The sequence below is a fragment of the Corvus moneduloides genome, chromosome 10 (assembly GCF_009650955.1).
Source record: "Corvus moneduloides isolate bCorMon1 chromosome 10, bCorMon1.pri, whole genome shotgun sequence".
Lineage (NCBI taxonomy): Eukaryota > Metazoa > Chordata > Aves > Passeriformes > Corvidae > Corvus > Corvus moneduloides.
The window spans coordinates 27460227-27477977 of NC_045485.1; the positions used below are offsets into that span (position 1 = coordinate 27460227).

A 17751-nucleotide genomic window follows, 5' to 3' on the forward strand; every position below is an offset into this window, starting at 1 on the left:
GAAGGGCGGTGCGGAGCCGAGCCGAGCCCCTGCCCTGCCGCCCTGCCCAGCGCACGGCCTCGGCATGTGCATTTGCATTTGACATCCATCTCCCCATTGTTCAGACATCTTTATCTCAGCTTTCAGGAAACACGGATGACTCATCTATCGGAACATCTGACGAAGCTAACGTAATTTCAGAAACGAGTTCTACTTAGGCTTATTTTTCCAAGGAAAAAAAAAGAAAAATATTTCAAAATTATGGTAAAAATCAAATTTCTGTTGCAAACCAGTTTCCTGATTTAGGAACTCGAGCTTATTTTTGTTGTAGACAGTCTAACAGGCTTATAGGCATCCAAATTTAGGAAAAAAATCCTACGGCATTTAAACAAGGCAAAGCCAGAGCTGGAGCTGACTCAGCCGCTCCAGCGCATAATTTGAATACACTACATAATCATTCTTGGTTTAAAATTATCCTGCTAATATCTAAGGGCCAGATTATCCCACACACGTTCATCTTGATTCATGTGCTCCCCTTAGGCCAGCCTTGCAGGTTTCATTAGCAGCAATTAGGCAGCAGGATGATAACATCTCGCCGGGGCTGTCCCAGCCCTGACCTCCTGCAGCACCACAGAGGTCACAGCCACGGGCCTGGCTGCCTTTTGCTCCCCACGCTCCCGGTTAACACGGGCCAGCAGCTGCTTGTTCCTGCTCGCAGGTAAGAAGGAGCAGCCAGGTGCACCCACAGGACGTGTTTCCCAACCAGAGACGGTGTCCAGAGCCCAGTGCCACTGCTCCCACACAGCACAGGAGACAACCTCGGGAGGCAACACTGCTTTCCTTGCTCTAGCCCTACACTCAGTTTGTGCCTTCATTTCAGTGGAAGGGGAAATATTTTTTTTTTTTTTTAAATTGCTTTACCCAAGCTGAAAGTTTCACTTCTGGCATCTATTTTTGCCTCCTCCAGGCAGGGCAGGGCAATGGTGTTTGGCTGCGGCGGCTGCGCACTCGGTGTGCTCTGTCCCTGCGCCCGCAGAGGACACCTGGGCCAGGGCCAGAGGCGAAGGGCACTGCCACTCACAGGGTCCCCTCCAAGTATCTGCTCTGCCTGTTTATGTTCTAAATATAGCAGAGCACACGGGCCATCTCCAGCTCAGAGAAGTCCTGCTCCAGGGGCTGCAGCTCTGCAGCACTCACACCTGCCTGACGTCAGCTCCACACAGCAGTCACCCCTAAGGCACTCACACCAAGTCTTGGAGTGACAGATCGCAGCATCACACAGTGGGCTGGGCTGGAAGGGACCTTAAAGGTCGCCTCATTTCAACTCCTGCCAAGATGCAGGAGTTTGTAAAGAAAAATTCAGTGACTAAGTATCTGTCTTATGTCCAAGAGATAATGCAAGAATAGCTGTCTAATTAATACTAGTATTATATACATTAATAAGAAATCAAATATTTTAACATTAAGGTTAATTTTTCAGCATACTGCTATTTTAGTAAAGAACAAGGACATTACATCCATATTGAATTACTGAAAAATTAAAAATTACTTTTGAATGTCCTAACCAAAAACCTTTTTTAATCTGTACTACAGTATTGACTGACCTTATAAGGTCTAGACAGAGCTGGTGCAGCATTTCCCTAAATTGTTCTTGCAGAACATCTAAAGTTTGGGATATTGCAGATAAGGTAACTCAGTGACTAGTGCTGGTTGAGCTCAGCACACACCAGAACTGATGCAGAGCTGAAACAAAACCAAAACTGAGCAATGGCTTCAGCAATGGGGATTGGACTGGGAATTCCCCAAAGGGAGATATTCCATTTTCTGTTTACTCAGGGTATTCTCGTACACGATACAGCTACTTAACTAACCACCCCTGCCCAGGGGCTGGGGAGCCACCGGCAGCCACAGGCGCCAGGCCCACGGCGGGACACGGTGGGATCCTGCCCCGGGCTGCAGCGAGGGGATGGCCAGATCCCCGGGAGCCTCTCCAACACACAGCAGCTCAGCCACTGGCAAAGCTTTTAGCATGAGCACAAGTAAACAGCTCTGGTCAGCAGTGTATTTTTAAACAGCAGATTCTTTCCCAGCTCCCAGCTCGGCCACTGCGCTGACTCCACAGGGCAGCAGCACACTCCTCTCCTCCGAGGATCCGCAGCAACGCTGTAACGTTACCCACAGTTATCACCCATGGACCTTGCAGTGCTTGGCAAAGGTCAGCCTTTCCTGCATTAAAAAAGGAAGCGAAGAGCCCTGCTGACAGCAGCAGAAGGGCCAGTCACACAGCCGGGGCCGGGGAAGCCAGGCCAGGCCCCGGTCCATCCCCTCTTACACAGACACCAGCCCACGCTGCCGCCCGGCTCCAGCACCACCAGCATCCCCGTCCAGCGCTGAGATACTAGGGCACTTCCAGCGACCACTGGCATCATGTCTGGTTCACTCCAGTGGCTGGTTTCCAGCCTTTCGGCCAGATCCTTGTGCTGAGAAGGGCAAGGCCAGTGGGGTCGGGCCACGGTGGCCAGACGCACATTGCTGGGAAACCAAACGGGGGACACTGCGGGTGTTGCTGCACCAGCAAACCCACCGTGGCTCCCACAGCCCCTCACTCAGAAACAGGCTAGAGGCTCCGGGGCCAGGCCTGTGCTCTGGCAGCACTGCCATCCCCCCAGCGAGGCCACACAGCCACCGCCGACCTCGTCCACACGTGGTGGCACCGCATCCTCGCGATGACACCGCGAGGCTGGGACTCCCCACTGGCACTGGCAGCCCTGGCTCTGCTCCTACCTCCAGCACGTGCTTAATGCATAAAAACATCTTATTTACACACTTTAATACCCCTGCATGCATTGTAATTGCTGTATTTAAAAATAAACTGAACAACAAAGAAACAAACCCTTTCAGTAGCTGCAAGTTAAGCCAAGGCTAGGGGTGATGGGGTGGGTATTTCGGGCCTGAGAGCACTGTAAAGCTTTACCCTGTCCCCTGACCTGAGACAAGACAAATTTTCAAGCTCGGGATGTTGCAGGATTTACACAAACCCGCTGTAACCCACTTCCTGCCCCGTTCGCGCTGCGCCGGGGCCCGGCTGGGCCGCGACCTGCAGGAGCTGCTCCAGCTCCAGCTCCCTCCCCGAGCACGGCAGTGCCAGCAGCCAGCTCCACGCACTCGGCTCCGCTTCCTGGGATCGGGGCCCAGGAAGAGAAAATTACACTGTAGAAAAAACTGACAGACAAATTTCTGCTTCCCAAGTTTTGATTTTTTCATGACTCCACTGAATTAATTCTCTACTGTTTGCGGTATGGGTATTTTATACGTTAGGTTATTTAAATCATGAAAAACCAAGGGAAGGAGCTGGGGCCCGCACATTTAACACCTATCACTGAAACTACAGCTACAGTGAAACAACAGCCCTACGTTTACAGTGCCTAGCTGGGATGTGCCTCCTGAAAACGCTCTCTGCTCCCACCATGTTTACATGTCCAGAGGCACCTTGCCTTTTGCTAAGTGCTGTCCTTCCCTTAAGCAAGTGCACTTGGGAAAAAGATGGGATAACCACACCAGTGCCAACCACAGAAAGGCATGCAGGGTGCTCACAGACACCCGAATAACCCCGGGAGGAAAACACTCTTCTAAGGTTCACCATCAGCTGTCCAGAGACACCAACAACCCGCTGGTAGTTACGAGATGGAAACAAATCCTCATATTGCTTACGTGGTTTGTGCTATTAAAAACAAAGAATCCTCACAGTGACTTTGCTGTTTCTACGTGAAGTGCCCTTTACTCCAGCTACAGGCGGGGAATAATTTGGAGGCGAAGAATGAGCCCCTGTAGCCATATTGAAGGATTTGAGCCCTGCCAGATGTATTTTCCCTTCGTTCCCTACATCCTTCCCCTTCCCCTGAGGAAAACAGCAACACAAATCGACAAGCATCAATAAAATAAAATCAGCAAAACACCCCACTGCTGGCAGCCAGCATTTGCTCCTGCTCGGCTGCAGGGTTTCTGTAGCTACAACTGCTTCTTTCATTAACCACATATCCTTGAAAATAATGTAATATTTACTCACTTTCAATGAGTCAAAGCAGGCGATTACGCGTCCGTTTTCAACTTGGCAGCTTTTCGATGGGTGTGCAAATTTACATTCCGTGTCTGGTCGCGAGCAAGTCCCCCTTTGGAACTCCCTACACACTTCCAGCGTTAGCCATTTTGTGTCCCGGATCGGTGTGACGCTAACAGCCATCTTTAGATTTTACAGGTAGTTAAAATTTCCAATAAAAATGGGCAAACGAGTAGCTGAACTGATAAACTGGAAATGATGAAAGTGCCACCTCCAGAACACTTTTTTCCCCCCGCTCCCTATTTTAAAATAAGTACGTGTAAAACGGGGTGGCTGCAATCTCGAGGAAGAGCTGTGTCACCAGAGTCCAGAGCGTGGCACTGTTACCGGGGCTCGGGGGAAGGCCAGGACCGCCAGCCAGGTGTGCCTGCGGGAGAGTGGCCGGGACTAGCCCCGCGTGCTCAGCATCCCGTCCTGAGTGCGGCCGCTGCAAGCATGGGAACGTGGCGGGCTCTGGCAGCGCTTCCCGAGCTGCTCCCGGGGACGGCGGCTGGCAGGTGCCTCCAGGCAGCGGGCTCGCAGCGGGCTCTGCGGTGCAATCGGGATCGATTAGTTTGGCATAGACAGATGCAGCAGTTTAGAGCAACGACCGACACTGGGTTTGGGCTGGGGTTTTTCTCCTCCTCTCCTTGGCTTTCGGGCAGCAGAGCTCTGACCTTCGGGGCACACTTTAGTGCACAGTGCAGCGGCGGCGGGGGAGCAGCGCCGGACCCTCCTCCCGGCGGGCGCGGGGCTGGCAGCGGCGGAGCGCTGTCGTCGCAGTCTAGCTGGCAGCAAGCAAGGCAAAAGCAGCGGCTGCTCTAGAAGCGGTCCCAAGCAGCAGCGACGTCAGGAAAGGCACTTAGTACCAACCTGTAGAGAGAAGAGACACGTTACGAGCGGGCGGCGCGGGCGCCCCGCGAGCCGCCGCCCCGCGCAGGGCACTCACGGCTGCGGGCGGCGGGGCCGCGTCCCCGCGCGGGGCCGGGCGGCAGCACCGCCGGCGGGCCAATCGCGGCGAGCGTTGCAGCGACACTCCGGGCAGGGAGCCAATGGCGGGGGCCGTCTTATGAAAGGTCGCGCCTGTCAGACGCCGGCCGCGCCGCGCTGCCCCGAGCGCGCCCGCCGGGGGACGCGCGTGCGGCCCGGCGGTACCGGCGTGTGGAACCCGGCCGGGAACGGCACCGGCACCGCCCCGCCGGCAGCACCCGCCGGCCCTCCGAGCGGCTCGGGCCCGCCGCCGCCTGACCGCCCGGCTTCCCGAGTGCGGCCCGGCTGTAGCGGCGTGCGGAACCCGGCGGCTGAACGGGACCGGCACCGGCACCGCCCCGCCGGGCCCGCCCGGCGTGAGGACAGACCCGAGACACGCTAACCCCGGAGCGGCTCGGCCCCAGCGGCGCCTGACCGCCCGCTCGGACACGGCCACCGGCACCGGGGCCACCCCGCGTTCAGCCGAGAACTCGGGGGACACCGACCCGGCCTGCCCGACGGGCGGAGCGCTCTGCGGAGCGACCCGCCCGGCACCGTGCTGCGGGAGCGCTACGGGCCACCGCAAAAACACCCGGGAACGACGGAAAACCTTCCCCCTCGGTGGGCTGGGTGGGTTTCCCTCCAAGCCGCGATTCAGATGCCCAGCTCTGCCACAGAAGCCCGGTGCCACCTGCAAATACGAATCTAGTATAATTAACTGCAGCTCCTGTCCCCACCTGAGCATCTCAGCCCAGAGCACGGAGCAGAGGGACCCTCGTGGCACTGCCTGGGACACACTGACAACACCAACGACGGGAATTCTCCTGCCAGCACCACAACCCCAACAGCATCCTCCACCTGCGCTAAGGGGAAGATTATTCCCATCCCTGTCTTTCTAAAGATGCTGCTTTATCATCTTCCTGTTTCCCACCACCCTCCAATGCAGGTCACTGACACAGTCACCAGAATCACACCCTGGCAAGCGATGCTGTCAGCGTGGATGCAAACCAACAGATGAGAAAAAGCTACGGAGTCTTTTTCTAGAGGCATAGTGATCAGAACAACCAACTGCAGGGGAAGGAAAACACACCTAACAGAGCTAATGAGATTACAACAGGCACCCTGGGTTCTTTGTCAGGACACTTGAAATCATGCCACACTTTTAATCCCTGCTAGCAAGAGACAAACAACTGCATAATTACTTGCAAACACAAGTTAACAACTAAGTGTCTTCGTGGTAAACACAGATACTCATTTGCTTCAACTGCCTAAAACTGAAGTAGGGGGTCATCCCGCACCAGCAGTCACTACTCCTCAGTGCTTGGGATATTCATGACTTAGGTCTTGAAAACTTATTCTGTAACAAGTGTCCGGGCAAACCAGTTTGGTTGTTGCACTTGCGCCACGCTTCCCAGCCATGACAGATTAGCACCAAGAGATCTGAAAGCAGAGAACGTGCTGCAGGGGCCGCGTGCCAGCAGGTCCACCAGATCCACCAGGCACCCCTGCAGCCTCATGCAGGACTGCCAGCACACCAGAGCACTTCTGGAAGCCTAAACAGATCTCCCAGCCTTCAGTCGAGGTGCACTGCAACTTGTCCTCCACAGACAAGAGCTGGATCTGCATCCTCCCACCATCACTCCTGCACTGCACAAAATAACTTCTGAGTGTTATTTTGCTAGGAACATTTGTTTCCTGTGAGACCCTCAGGGCAGGGCGCGGGCAACGCCGGCAAGAAGAGCTCTACCACAAAGCTGTGGAACAGCTCTAAGCAGGGTTTTCTCCTGTTCATCAGCTTGGTAACCAATCTATACCAAGCATTGATTTTTCCAAACACCAAGAAGAGTTAGAGCAGCAAATTGATGCATTTTATTCGCTAAAGCCAATGCAAGTTGAAGGCCACTGTTTCCAAACAAGATATTTAATTTCATTGTCATTAACAAGTAGCCACCCCTAACAAGAAATGAAAGAGACCGTGAAGGCAGCGCCCAAAATGAAAACAGATGAAAACTAGCTTTTGTGCTCACATGTACTGACACGAGAAATATTCCTGGTAAGACTCCCCAAACCATGTTTTACTCCTACGTTTGTGATAAGTTTCCTGTTAGGATTTGGACAGTCACTCACTCGGAGAGAAATCCTGCTCCTGCTGAGGTCAGTGACACACTTGGGACTGCACTGAGCTTGAATTCCACCCTTCCTTCTTCAGGCTGCCAGCCACAAAAAGAAAAATACTACTCAGAGGAGCTGATGCCTCGAAGGTAGATCTTCAGAACAAAAAGAAATACTAGATGTATATTTTGTATAAACAGTTACTGGAAGAAAAAGTGTTTTGTCATAGTTTGTTATCTACCTGAAAACAGCCAGAAATGTCAGCTTTAAAAATAGCCTTGGAGCAGAAGTAAAGACTGACGTCAGACCAGAGGTTTATCTTCAGTATCTCCACTAAATAAAGGAAGATGTTAGCATAGAATTATCTTTCTTTAACTACATGAACTATTTTCCCCTCACTTTGAAATTCTCTTGTGATATTCACTAAGTCACTGAGGAGTCCCCAGTAAGCTTCACATGCTAGAAGATACACGGTCTGCAAAACCCAGCTGATACATGGGATGTCTCCTTTGGGCTGTCTCTGGTAAGATGGGAATGACTGCAACAAATCCAGAGGGAGAACCAGAGGGACAGGACAGGAAAAGGATTGAACTTTTTGGGTTTTATTTCATTAAAATTGATTTAGGGGTTGACAGTTTCTTGACCCCACCTAGCAGACCAGCCAGTACTAAAGACTCTTCTGATCCACAGGTGGGTTTTAAGGTTCACCTTTTGAAATTTGGAAGCATTTGCTACTTGTCTTGGGAATATTGCAACATTGGTTTGGCCAAAGCAGAACATTGCCTTCACTGAATATCAGGAATACAAGGATTGAAAGCAAATTAAAAAGTGATTCTCAGAAGAGACAGAAGTCATTCCTTAGGAGGGTAGCAGAGATGACTTCGTTGTCTCCTGAGCTGGGTCAATGAAAATGATTAAGAAACAGCCTCACGAATCAATGGAAAGGTTATCTGGAAATGTCCAAGAAAGTGAATCTGACACAGAAGAGACTCCTATTACTTCCCCTTATTGCTATAAAGAAATGTACAGACAGGTTAATGATGCATTTTTCCTCCTCGTTACAGTCTTTGACACAAAAATAAGGTGTCTCCTTGCACTGAGAATTGCTCCCAAAGAGCCATTGTTTTCACTGCTCCTGTAACTGGGTTTGCTGGACATCCCTGTTTTCTCTTACTTCACACACATCTCTCAAAGAAAGATATAGAAAGCTGGGCAGGCAAAAAGCCCAACACTGAAGGAGAAGATGGCAGGGAAAAATGCTATTTTTATGCTTAGAGAAAGTGGAAGCTGAAAACACCAGTCTCAGTGACATGAGAACTGTCAGCAAGAACAGATAATTACACAACGTGAATTCATCCTCATGACGATGACTCTAATGAGATAGGAAATGGAATAAAATCAATATTCTATTTACACTGATAGGGCAGTCTCAAAGCTTGAAATTGCCAAATGGCTGTCTTTTAAATCAAGGAACACAAAATTACTGACTGCCTTACAGTATTTACAAAACACCTCTGCTGAACGCAAAGTTTACCAGTAACATATCTCACTATAAAATTTGGAAGAGATACAGCAATTACTCCATGGCACAATTGAGGGATATAATTATATCACTGTCACAAAATTAAGCTGAAACAATGAGCTAATTAGTATCTTGTCACATAACAGTACAGGATTGGATAAAGGAAAATATTCTTTAGTAAACTACAGCTGAAGAACCCAATTGTCTCACACTCAGGGCTGCACCCGCTGCTCCCATAGGACAGCACGGAAAAGCAAGATGACTCCTCTTTCAATTTTGTACTTTTGTATATTTCAGGAAAAAATGAGAGTGCAAGGACGGGAGCAAAGAGCAGCCAGCTATAGAACAGGACTGCTGGGGTACTGTACCCTGGGCTGGATTTCACAGCTCCCCAGCCCAGCAACTTGGGACTTGGAGCCAGGTAAAACTAGAAGCACACGTTAGCTTTGAACTACTAAGTGCCACACCAGATTCGTAAAAAAACTGCCAACACTGCTTCTATGACCCAGATATTTTGCATGATACACATAGTTTTAGTACTACTAATAGTGTTTTAAAGGTTTTTTCTGTACTGTTTTAGCTCTGACAGACTTGCCTGGTGCAACCTCCCACTGACTACAGTGGCTCCTCCGGCACATCCCCATCAGACGTGGTTTTATCTTGAGTCTATTTCACAGTTTCTGAAACTGTTTTAGCAGAACCACCTAACTGTGACATTCCATCTGAATTTAACACACCCAAGTGTACTCGGTTCATGAAAACTTGATAAATAATGAAAAAAGAGACAACATGTTGTACACTACATGCCCCAACCATGTGCAGAAATCAGGTATTGCTCCAAGATTTCTGTCCCTAATCAAACTGCAAACCAATTCCCACCAGCAGCACATGGGCACTGACACACAAATCCCACAGCCCAATCCTCTCTTACTTTAGATTACAGTAATGCTATTTTCAAGTCAGAAAGTTACACTGCAAATTCCATAAACCCTCTTTCCTTTAAGGAGCAGTCGGTTATGGATTAACTGCTCCTGCTGTAATTTTAAACATTTTTCAAGTCAAGAAACATGCCTGTTGAATTTTTTTTTTAATAACCTGGGGTATATATCAATTGCTTTTACAAAATTTGAGACTTCACAGACACGCAGGATTCACAGCTTGCCAGCATTAGCTAGATGTGTATTTAAGAGCAAGAACAGGCACAGGCCAGTCCCTCTCCCTGGACAAAGACGTGGCACACAAGCTGTTACTCTGTTCTTGCAACTTTAAGCCAGGGACACAAAATGGGGAAGGACTACTCTCCCTTTAATCCACTTTTCATCAATTTATGTATTACAAAGCATTTACATATCCATCCCCACCCACCACTGAAGTTGCAAATACTATTTCTGGTAACAAAAACATATTTACACTGTAATTCCTTTACCAAAACATTCACATAATGTATTTTAGGAACAGGAAGTTCTGTATTATCCTGGCACAGGTGAATTCCAACCATAGAAGAAGTGACATTTCCCAAGCAAGTCTAAAAAGAAGTTGTTTATCTTTAAAAATAACAGTAATCTAGTGATTTAACTTAAAATTCCAAGAACTAGCAAACTGAATTGAAAAAACCAAAACCTGCTTTATTAAAATCAGTTTTATTTTCTTGTTCTAGTAGTAATTTTAAACATGTTGTTTCTATACAAAGACATTTGAGAGGCCATAATAAATCAACTATGCACTCTTCCAAAAACTACAAGCTATTTATTAATCCGACTCTTGCACATGTTGTTTGATTAACTGCAAATGTACACAAGCCAAGCAAGGCAGGAGAGCAGCAAGATGACCCACAGCAGCGGGGTCAGCCCAGGACCAGGCCCCCCGACCCCAGCGTCTCCCCGGGGCAGCACAGGGTGCACGAATACAGACCATTTCACCTGTAAAACCTTCCCTACTCTCTCCTGCACCATGTAGGTATGACTCTCATGCTCATTATCGTGCCTGTTTCAGTGGGAACGGGTGCTGGGTGTTGACCCCAAGAACAGCCATATGGGAAAGCCCAGGATGAGATCCACAGCTGAGATTCAAAGCTGGGAGGCACCTGTAGCAGTAGCAAAGAGGCAGAAACACTCCCATAGTGACAGGTGATTTCTAACTGCATGTGTGTATGAATTTATATAAAACATGATGATTAGCATCATCCGTAATAACAACCACTACAAAAAAAAGCCACATCCATGACTCAGGAAGGGAAGGAACTGCTTCCCTCTGACATCAAATTCAGCTGATGCCTGTGGTTTCAGGGAGAAGTGACCTGGAGGAGCTCTCACTGGTGAGAGGTGCAGCAGACACCCACCCCGGCTTCTTGCGGGTCTGATGCCTGAACATCTCCCGTAACTGCAAGGGAAAACAGACCAGCACCTTATTGCTGCTCAGGCTTCCACTTATTAATTGATTTTCACTTCCCTTCCTAATGCAGCTGCCATGTGGCCCTGGTGCAAAGGGTGGCTTTTTTCTTCCCCAGAGACAGCAGGGATAAAGCAGTGGGAAAAAGGAGTCCTGAGACCACTGCAGTCAGCACCTGATGGATCAGGACATACTCATGGTTACTACTAACATTATTAATTTATGAATAGTAGCATTTCCTCCAGACAATAAGCTCCTCCCCTTGGCCTCACTAACTCATCCCTGGCTGGGCCACCCCTCCCATGTCTGCCCACAGCAAAAACTCCGGATTTCAAAGTTCTTGCCTGTTCACATGACAACCACTTTGTTAGGACAGTAATTTCAAATCAGGAGCCTGGATGCAGCCACCACATCCCTGCACACATCACATTAAGTAGCAAGATTAAATCTGAACCTAATTACCAGGAATAGAACAGGCCATTCGTGTCACCTGCTCCACGCTGGTGTGTCGTCCCGCTCCCGGTGACAGTGCCAGCAGTTCTCCTGGCCCTGCGGACACATGGACCACAGTGGGGCACAATTCCACAGGGACACCTTGCTGCTCTCTGCCTGCTGCGTAACAGGCACACTCCCAGCCAGGCCCATCGGAGTTATGGTAATTATGGATTGCTTCATCTTGCATCTGACTCGAGGGCAACCAAAAAGGGATGTGAGTCCAGCTAATGAGGAACTCGTTACACCGAGTTCTGCTCGCAGCAGCTCTTAGAACTGGTCACTTCAGCTCAGTCATGGTGAGCTATGGCAATGCAGGGACAATCACAGGCTTCTCCCCAAGGACCAGAAAATTACACAGGAATGAGGGAAAGCAGAGTCATCAGTGCAGTTCAGTTTGGACTGAAGGAGTGCTGCTGAAGGGGCAAACCAGCACGCTGGCTCTGCAGCATGGCCAAGCAGCGCCAGGCACAGCATCCCCAGGAAGGGCCGGGAGTCCCACACCTCTGAAACCACGCCAGTATCCCAGAGTGGCAGCACTGCCATGCTGGGGACACCTGGAGCAGGGAGGCATTGCCAGCTCAGTGCAATGACGACACTGCCCGACTCCGGTCACCAACATGAATCACAAGGCAAGGACAATCCTGGAAAACACTCCAGCATCTGCTGTGAGACAGGAGACACAGCCGACTGGATTCCTGTTCACAGCTGTCTTTCTCAGGGAATCTCAGACCCAAAATAGAGCATTTTCGATGTTTTGATACATTCTGGCCTTACATTTAATTTATGTTTATAATAACATCCTTCCAGGATAATAAAAACTTGAACAACTTCTCAGAAAATACAATGAACCTGTATAATCTATTTCATTAGTTACATAAGAATCTAAACCACAGAGAATGGGATTTTTAACTCTCTCTGCTCTGTCATCATCTGAGGTATCAGAGATGACTGTTACCACTAAATACAAAATGATTTTTCCATACACAGCAAAATGAAACCAGTTTAGGAGATGCTTTCCTTGACTTAATAGAGATCCCTACATATACAGGGCTCAGCAGCACAGAAACACTTATTGATGTGATTAATTTTGGATCGTGACCAACCTCATGCAAACTAAATAAATACATGTGTCTCCAGATACCAAGCAAAAGCTCCAAATTAGTCACTGGTATTAAAAAGAAGTAATAAAAACTATATGACTTTTATTTTAGGAAAGAAGTGGAAAATATCTTTGAGACAAGTTTTTAATCAGTATTTGCTTTAGTATACTGTTATGCTTGTTCATTTTGAATCATGATATGTACACAGCTAACAATAACCATGAGAAACAACCCTCTAACAGCCCCTGTTCAGAACAGCCTCTGCTGCACACGACCTCAGCCAGGAGAGCTTCCACCACACAGGGCACAAGTTACGAAGGGGCTCCTGAGCTGGGCTGGTCTCTGTGCACGTGACAGCAGTGGTGCCATCGACACTGTCCCATAGTATTCCTCACAGGGAATACCCTATCCTCTACTTGGGTTCACACCAGTGCAAGCTACCCAAATTGAATGCAATGAAGGAATTTTGGAAAAACCTCAAAAGTTTACTAGTTTCCTTGTATTTTCCCTCCTAAAAGCCACTTTAAAACACCAATAATGAAAGTTTAAATTTCTACCCTTACACAAAAAACATGGTATATTTGGAAAACAGCTTCTGAAATGACTTAAGAAAAACTAGCTTTTATAAAAATGGTGATTAAAGACAGCATGCTTAGAAGTTGTAGGAAACAAAACAAATCCAAAGCAATAATTTTATCGGTCATGCAGAAAAATGAGTGAAAGAAGTTCTAATGCTATTTCTGTTCCACCATTAGCTGTATTTAATTAGAAGAATTGAACAGAGCTGTGTCTACTTTTCACAACAAAAATCACATCATTTAAGATTTATTTATTGAATATATTTGCACATAAATACAGGAGCTCAATAAAACGCTGATAAGCAGCAAACAAGATATCTGCCCATAGACTTCCTTCCCAGCAGCCTGCAAAGCTCCAGCACCACAGCAAGCGCCCGCACTCCCAGAACAACATTTTTAACTGCTACACATCAAAAAGCTGAAACATACATAATTACATTATCGGGATCACAAACTCACTACCTTTGATTTTTCACTGCTTGAAAGAAGGCTCAAAGTCCACTGAAGTTGTGCCTATGTTCGGAGCATGGAAGGATTCCTATATAAAATTACAGGTAAAGAGTAACAGACTTCACTGAAAACCAGGGGTGGCCACACAAAGTCAAGAAAGCTGCCCAGGCACTAATAAACTCTTCCACACACTGGAATAAACATTTTTGTTTGGCTTTTATTCCAAGCTTCAGAGAGTCACAGAAGAAAAAATTGAGAGTTTTTTTTCTCCCAAGAAAGCCCTGCCGTGTTTATCAGCGCGTGCAGCTGACAGGACCTTCCTTCCCTGGAAGCCAGAGGCACAGGCAGCACTGAAAGAGCCAGTGAGCGGCGAGGAAGAGGAAGGGTGGGTGGCCCTGCACAGCACCTCTGCCAGCGGCTCGCGGCGCCTGCGCACACCCAGACACCTACTTTATATGGCCAATCCCGGCCTGGTGCCTGTGCCTTCAGCTTGGCAACCTGCTCGGAAAACCTGACACACGTGCCTGGTGCAGCATGCTCCGCAGCCCACTCGCTCTTTCACGGTGCCCGGGGAGTGCGGAGTTCAAAGGCTTGAGACCTTGGGTGCATCTAGAACCAACTGACACAGCAAACTCCATGTGCTCCCACAGCAATTTACTTACTTTTAAAGGAAAAGCTTATCTCCTCGAGCGCTGGGTACTGTCACTGCAGTGCAGATAACGCCACTGCAGTGCCACAGCTCCTGCAGCCTCAGAAGCACACCCCACAGGGGGCTTTGGCTGCCCACAGCCCATCCCCGCCCAGGGCAACCGGGCAGCCTGGGGTTACACATGACACAGAGAGGAGCGCCGAGGCCTTGCAGGGCCAAGCTGGGCAGTTCTGATTGCTCTCCCTTTTTTAGAAGGAAAAAATTCCAATTAACTTCTCTGGAAGCAGGATTGGGCCCAGAGCCCAAAAATGCTCTGGGTTCCCAAGTCCTTACTCACTGCTCGCAGTTGGACTTGCTGGCGCGGGAGGCAGCAACGCAGCAGGAATCCGCGGAGCCGCTGCAGGAGGATTTGGGAGCCTGGGGCCCAGCCCTGCTCCTCCAGCCTGCGCCCAAGCTCAGCCAGGGCTCCGGACGTGCTGCAGTAAATGCCAGCCATGTACGGTACAAACACTGCCCTCACTCTCCCCGGTCCCTCCGAAGGGGGAATGCAGATGCCATCAGCTGCCTCCTGTGCAGGCTCTGCAGGCAGACCTGAACCCACAGCCACCCAAGTCAGGACACGCTATTTATAATGCTTTCAACATTTCACTTTTCTCTGCAAATAATACCTGCTCCAAGTTCAAGTCCAAGGCATATTTTGCCTTGCCAGATGATCTGCGACCGTCTCATGACTTATTACATTGTTATCACTGCTAAGCTGAGCAAACAAGGCTGCTAAGTCTATTAATCTTCTGAAACACGGAGTCTGAAACTGTAGAAACAAAACATCTCACTACAAGATACATAAAATGTGCTATAGAGAGATAAGGGGGGAATTCAGTGCACGCTCTGGTAAGTTTTTTCTGTGCCACTGCAAGCAAGACTGACGCACTTTTGCAAGAGCCGACTCTGGATGTAACGTTACCAACAAGTTACATAAGGGAAAAGAAATTCCTTTTACAAGAGCAGCCTGCCCCAGGGTGGACAGCAAGGTACGCTTCCCACAGGAAAACCTGGACACTCTGCAGACGTTGGAACCACCACCTGTACATTCACAAGAAGGACTGATAAAGGGAGTCCAACCCAGCCAAGCTAACCACGGCGGGCTGTGCAGAAACTCTGCTCAAAACACCAAAGGACTGAATATATTTCAACCTGTCTAGTACTTACTGCTTTTTATCGTGCGGAAATTCACTCGATTCAACTGCTCATATACATCTTGCATATTTATGTACCAAAATATTTTTCTGTGAAAACAAGTATTTGGCCTATTAGCCCAAAGCAGAGGGTCCATGAGCACACAGGAGTCACACATTTTATCACAGATCAGGGCAGCTCCAGGAGATAGTGGGGGTGTGGAAGGACAGACAGACTCAGGCTGAGCGGGCCCATGCCCCAGGCTGGGCTAACGCTGGTCATGCACTTGCCTTATGGGAATTATTATCTGGCTACACAAAACTCAGGCCCAGCTGCATTTTCCTCAGGCCTGGCTGCCTCAGTTTTCCTGTACAACCTCTAGATTCAAACCAAAATTAACTCAAACTGCAGGATTTTGCACCCTCGTGACAGAAGTGCTGTCACCTTACACACTGCGGCTGCTCTTGCTAATTTGTACCAACAGCAAATTTACCTTCAAAAATTCAAGCTTAGTCAAGCTGAATTGTGAGAATGCAAGTTAGATTTTACTGAGGATAGACTATACCTATTGCAAACTTTTATTTCTTCCCAGCTACATAAAACAAAGATGTTTTGGATAAAAATACTCTTCTATAACAACGACATGCATATAATCTGCAACATGGACTATTTCACAGGGTAGGAGTTAACAGAAAGTAGACATTTAAAAAAATTAACTGACCCCTTAGGAAAAGCAGTTCTCCTGATAGTGGGATTTCACCCCGAGGTCAGCACACATCAAACCAGCCCCCAAACTGCCCAATGGGCATAGGTAACCTCATATACATCGACCTGCCCCAGCTCAGAGCGCTGCTGTCGCTCTCCTGTCGCTGCTTCTGAAGCTGTTGAAGAGACTTCAGAGCATCTTCAGAACAGGAGAACTTACTGCTGGTTTTGAATGCACAGATCAGGATAAACCAACACTTGTCACTGGCTTTATTCTCTGAGCAAAGTACTGACGAGGACATTCCCCCTGCACAGACTGCTGAAGGGAGAGTGGGCTCCAGCATCCCCACAGGAACCACACAAAGCCTTCACCTCGCAACTCTGCACATTAACCATGTATTTCCTTATCTTGGGATGTATTGAAGTTTCATCACAACTACAACATGGTTTTAATAGTCTCTTCTCTTTCCTTGTTAATTGCTGGGAACTCTCTTTGACACTTACGGAATTGCAATTGCACATATTCACAGCAGAGCAGGCTCCAAATGTCACAGAGGACAGCATTCAAACATATTTACACGTTTATGCTTTTGGTAAATAACTATGGGGTAGGAGGAAAGAAATGTTGTTTACTTTGCTGCATTACTTGGGAAACTAAGTTTACAGTATATAATTGTTAATAAAATTAAATAAAGTAATAATAATCATAGGTAACTGCTCTAATCCCTAAGGCACACAAACAGTGGAGACCACCAGTCATGCAAGGGAAAGGAGAGCCCCCCGTGTAGGGCTGGGCACAGCAGGGCACACTGAAGTGTAGGAATTCCCAGAGAAGAGATTGAACCCTGCCAGATTCCCCCTTCTCCCTTCCCTCCAGACAGGAGTAGTAGCAGGAATTTGCTGATAAACTCACAGTTGCAAAAATCATCCTTGGCATGAACATAAATCATAACAAATGGGAACAGAACTTTTCCTGCAGTTTTACCTTAACAAGCTGGCCCAGCTAACATGCCGTTTACAGCATTCCCATTGAAAATATGCCTGGGGAAAACACCTATTAACCCTTTCAAAGTAACGGAGAGTTACCACAAGGCCTTTTACAACCCAACATGCGTGACTTCCTCAGAGTCAAAAAAGTGATGTTTGCAGATTATCCACCAGTTCCTGAGCAGGAATCATCCTGAGAAGAAATAATCCACTATTTAGGAATCAAGAGGTGCTAAAGCTCATCCCCCTAATTACAGGCATCCCTGTGTCACTACCACCTCCTCACTGATGCTGAAGCAGCAGAATAAAACAAGTACTCAAAGGAAATAAAAACAGAGAGGGAAGCCTATGATTTAATCTGAGCTGGCCGTGAGATCTTCATCTACACCACACATGTAAGAACCTTCCTGTGGCCACAGAAACCCTCCTGGACAGTGAGGCCCAAACCACGCGGCTTTTACAGCCTGCCTGCTCTGGGCAGCCAAACCCTGGCCCTGTGGGGCAGCACCCTTCCAAAGGCCAATGTGTGCCCAGCTGTTTGCTGG

General features: G+C 48.4%; 1 protein-coding gene across 12 annotated transcripts in view; it reads right to left on the minus strand.

The window, feature by feature from the left end:
- Positions 1–17751, minus strand: part of MBNL1 (muscleblind like splicing regulator 1) — an 80675-nt gene that overhangs the window by 52610 nt on the left and 10314 nt on the right. For 9 of the 12 annotated variants that reach the window (XM_032118906.1, XM_032118912.1, XM_032118908.1 and 6 more), the window contains exon 2: positions 4046–4948. The exons of the other annotated variants lie outside the window; for them this stretch is intronic. In XM_032118906.1, coding sequence (XP_031974797.1) covers positions 4046–4219 — 174 coding nt within the window. In that variant the 5' untranslated portion in view covers positions 4220–4948. The remainder of the gene's footprint in view (positions 1–4045; positions 4949–17751) is intronic. 12 annotated transcript variants of the gene reach the window in all.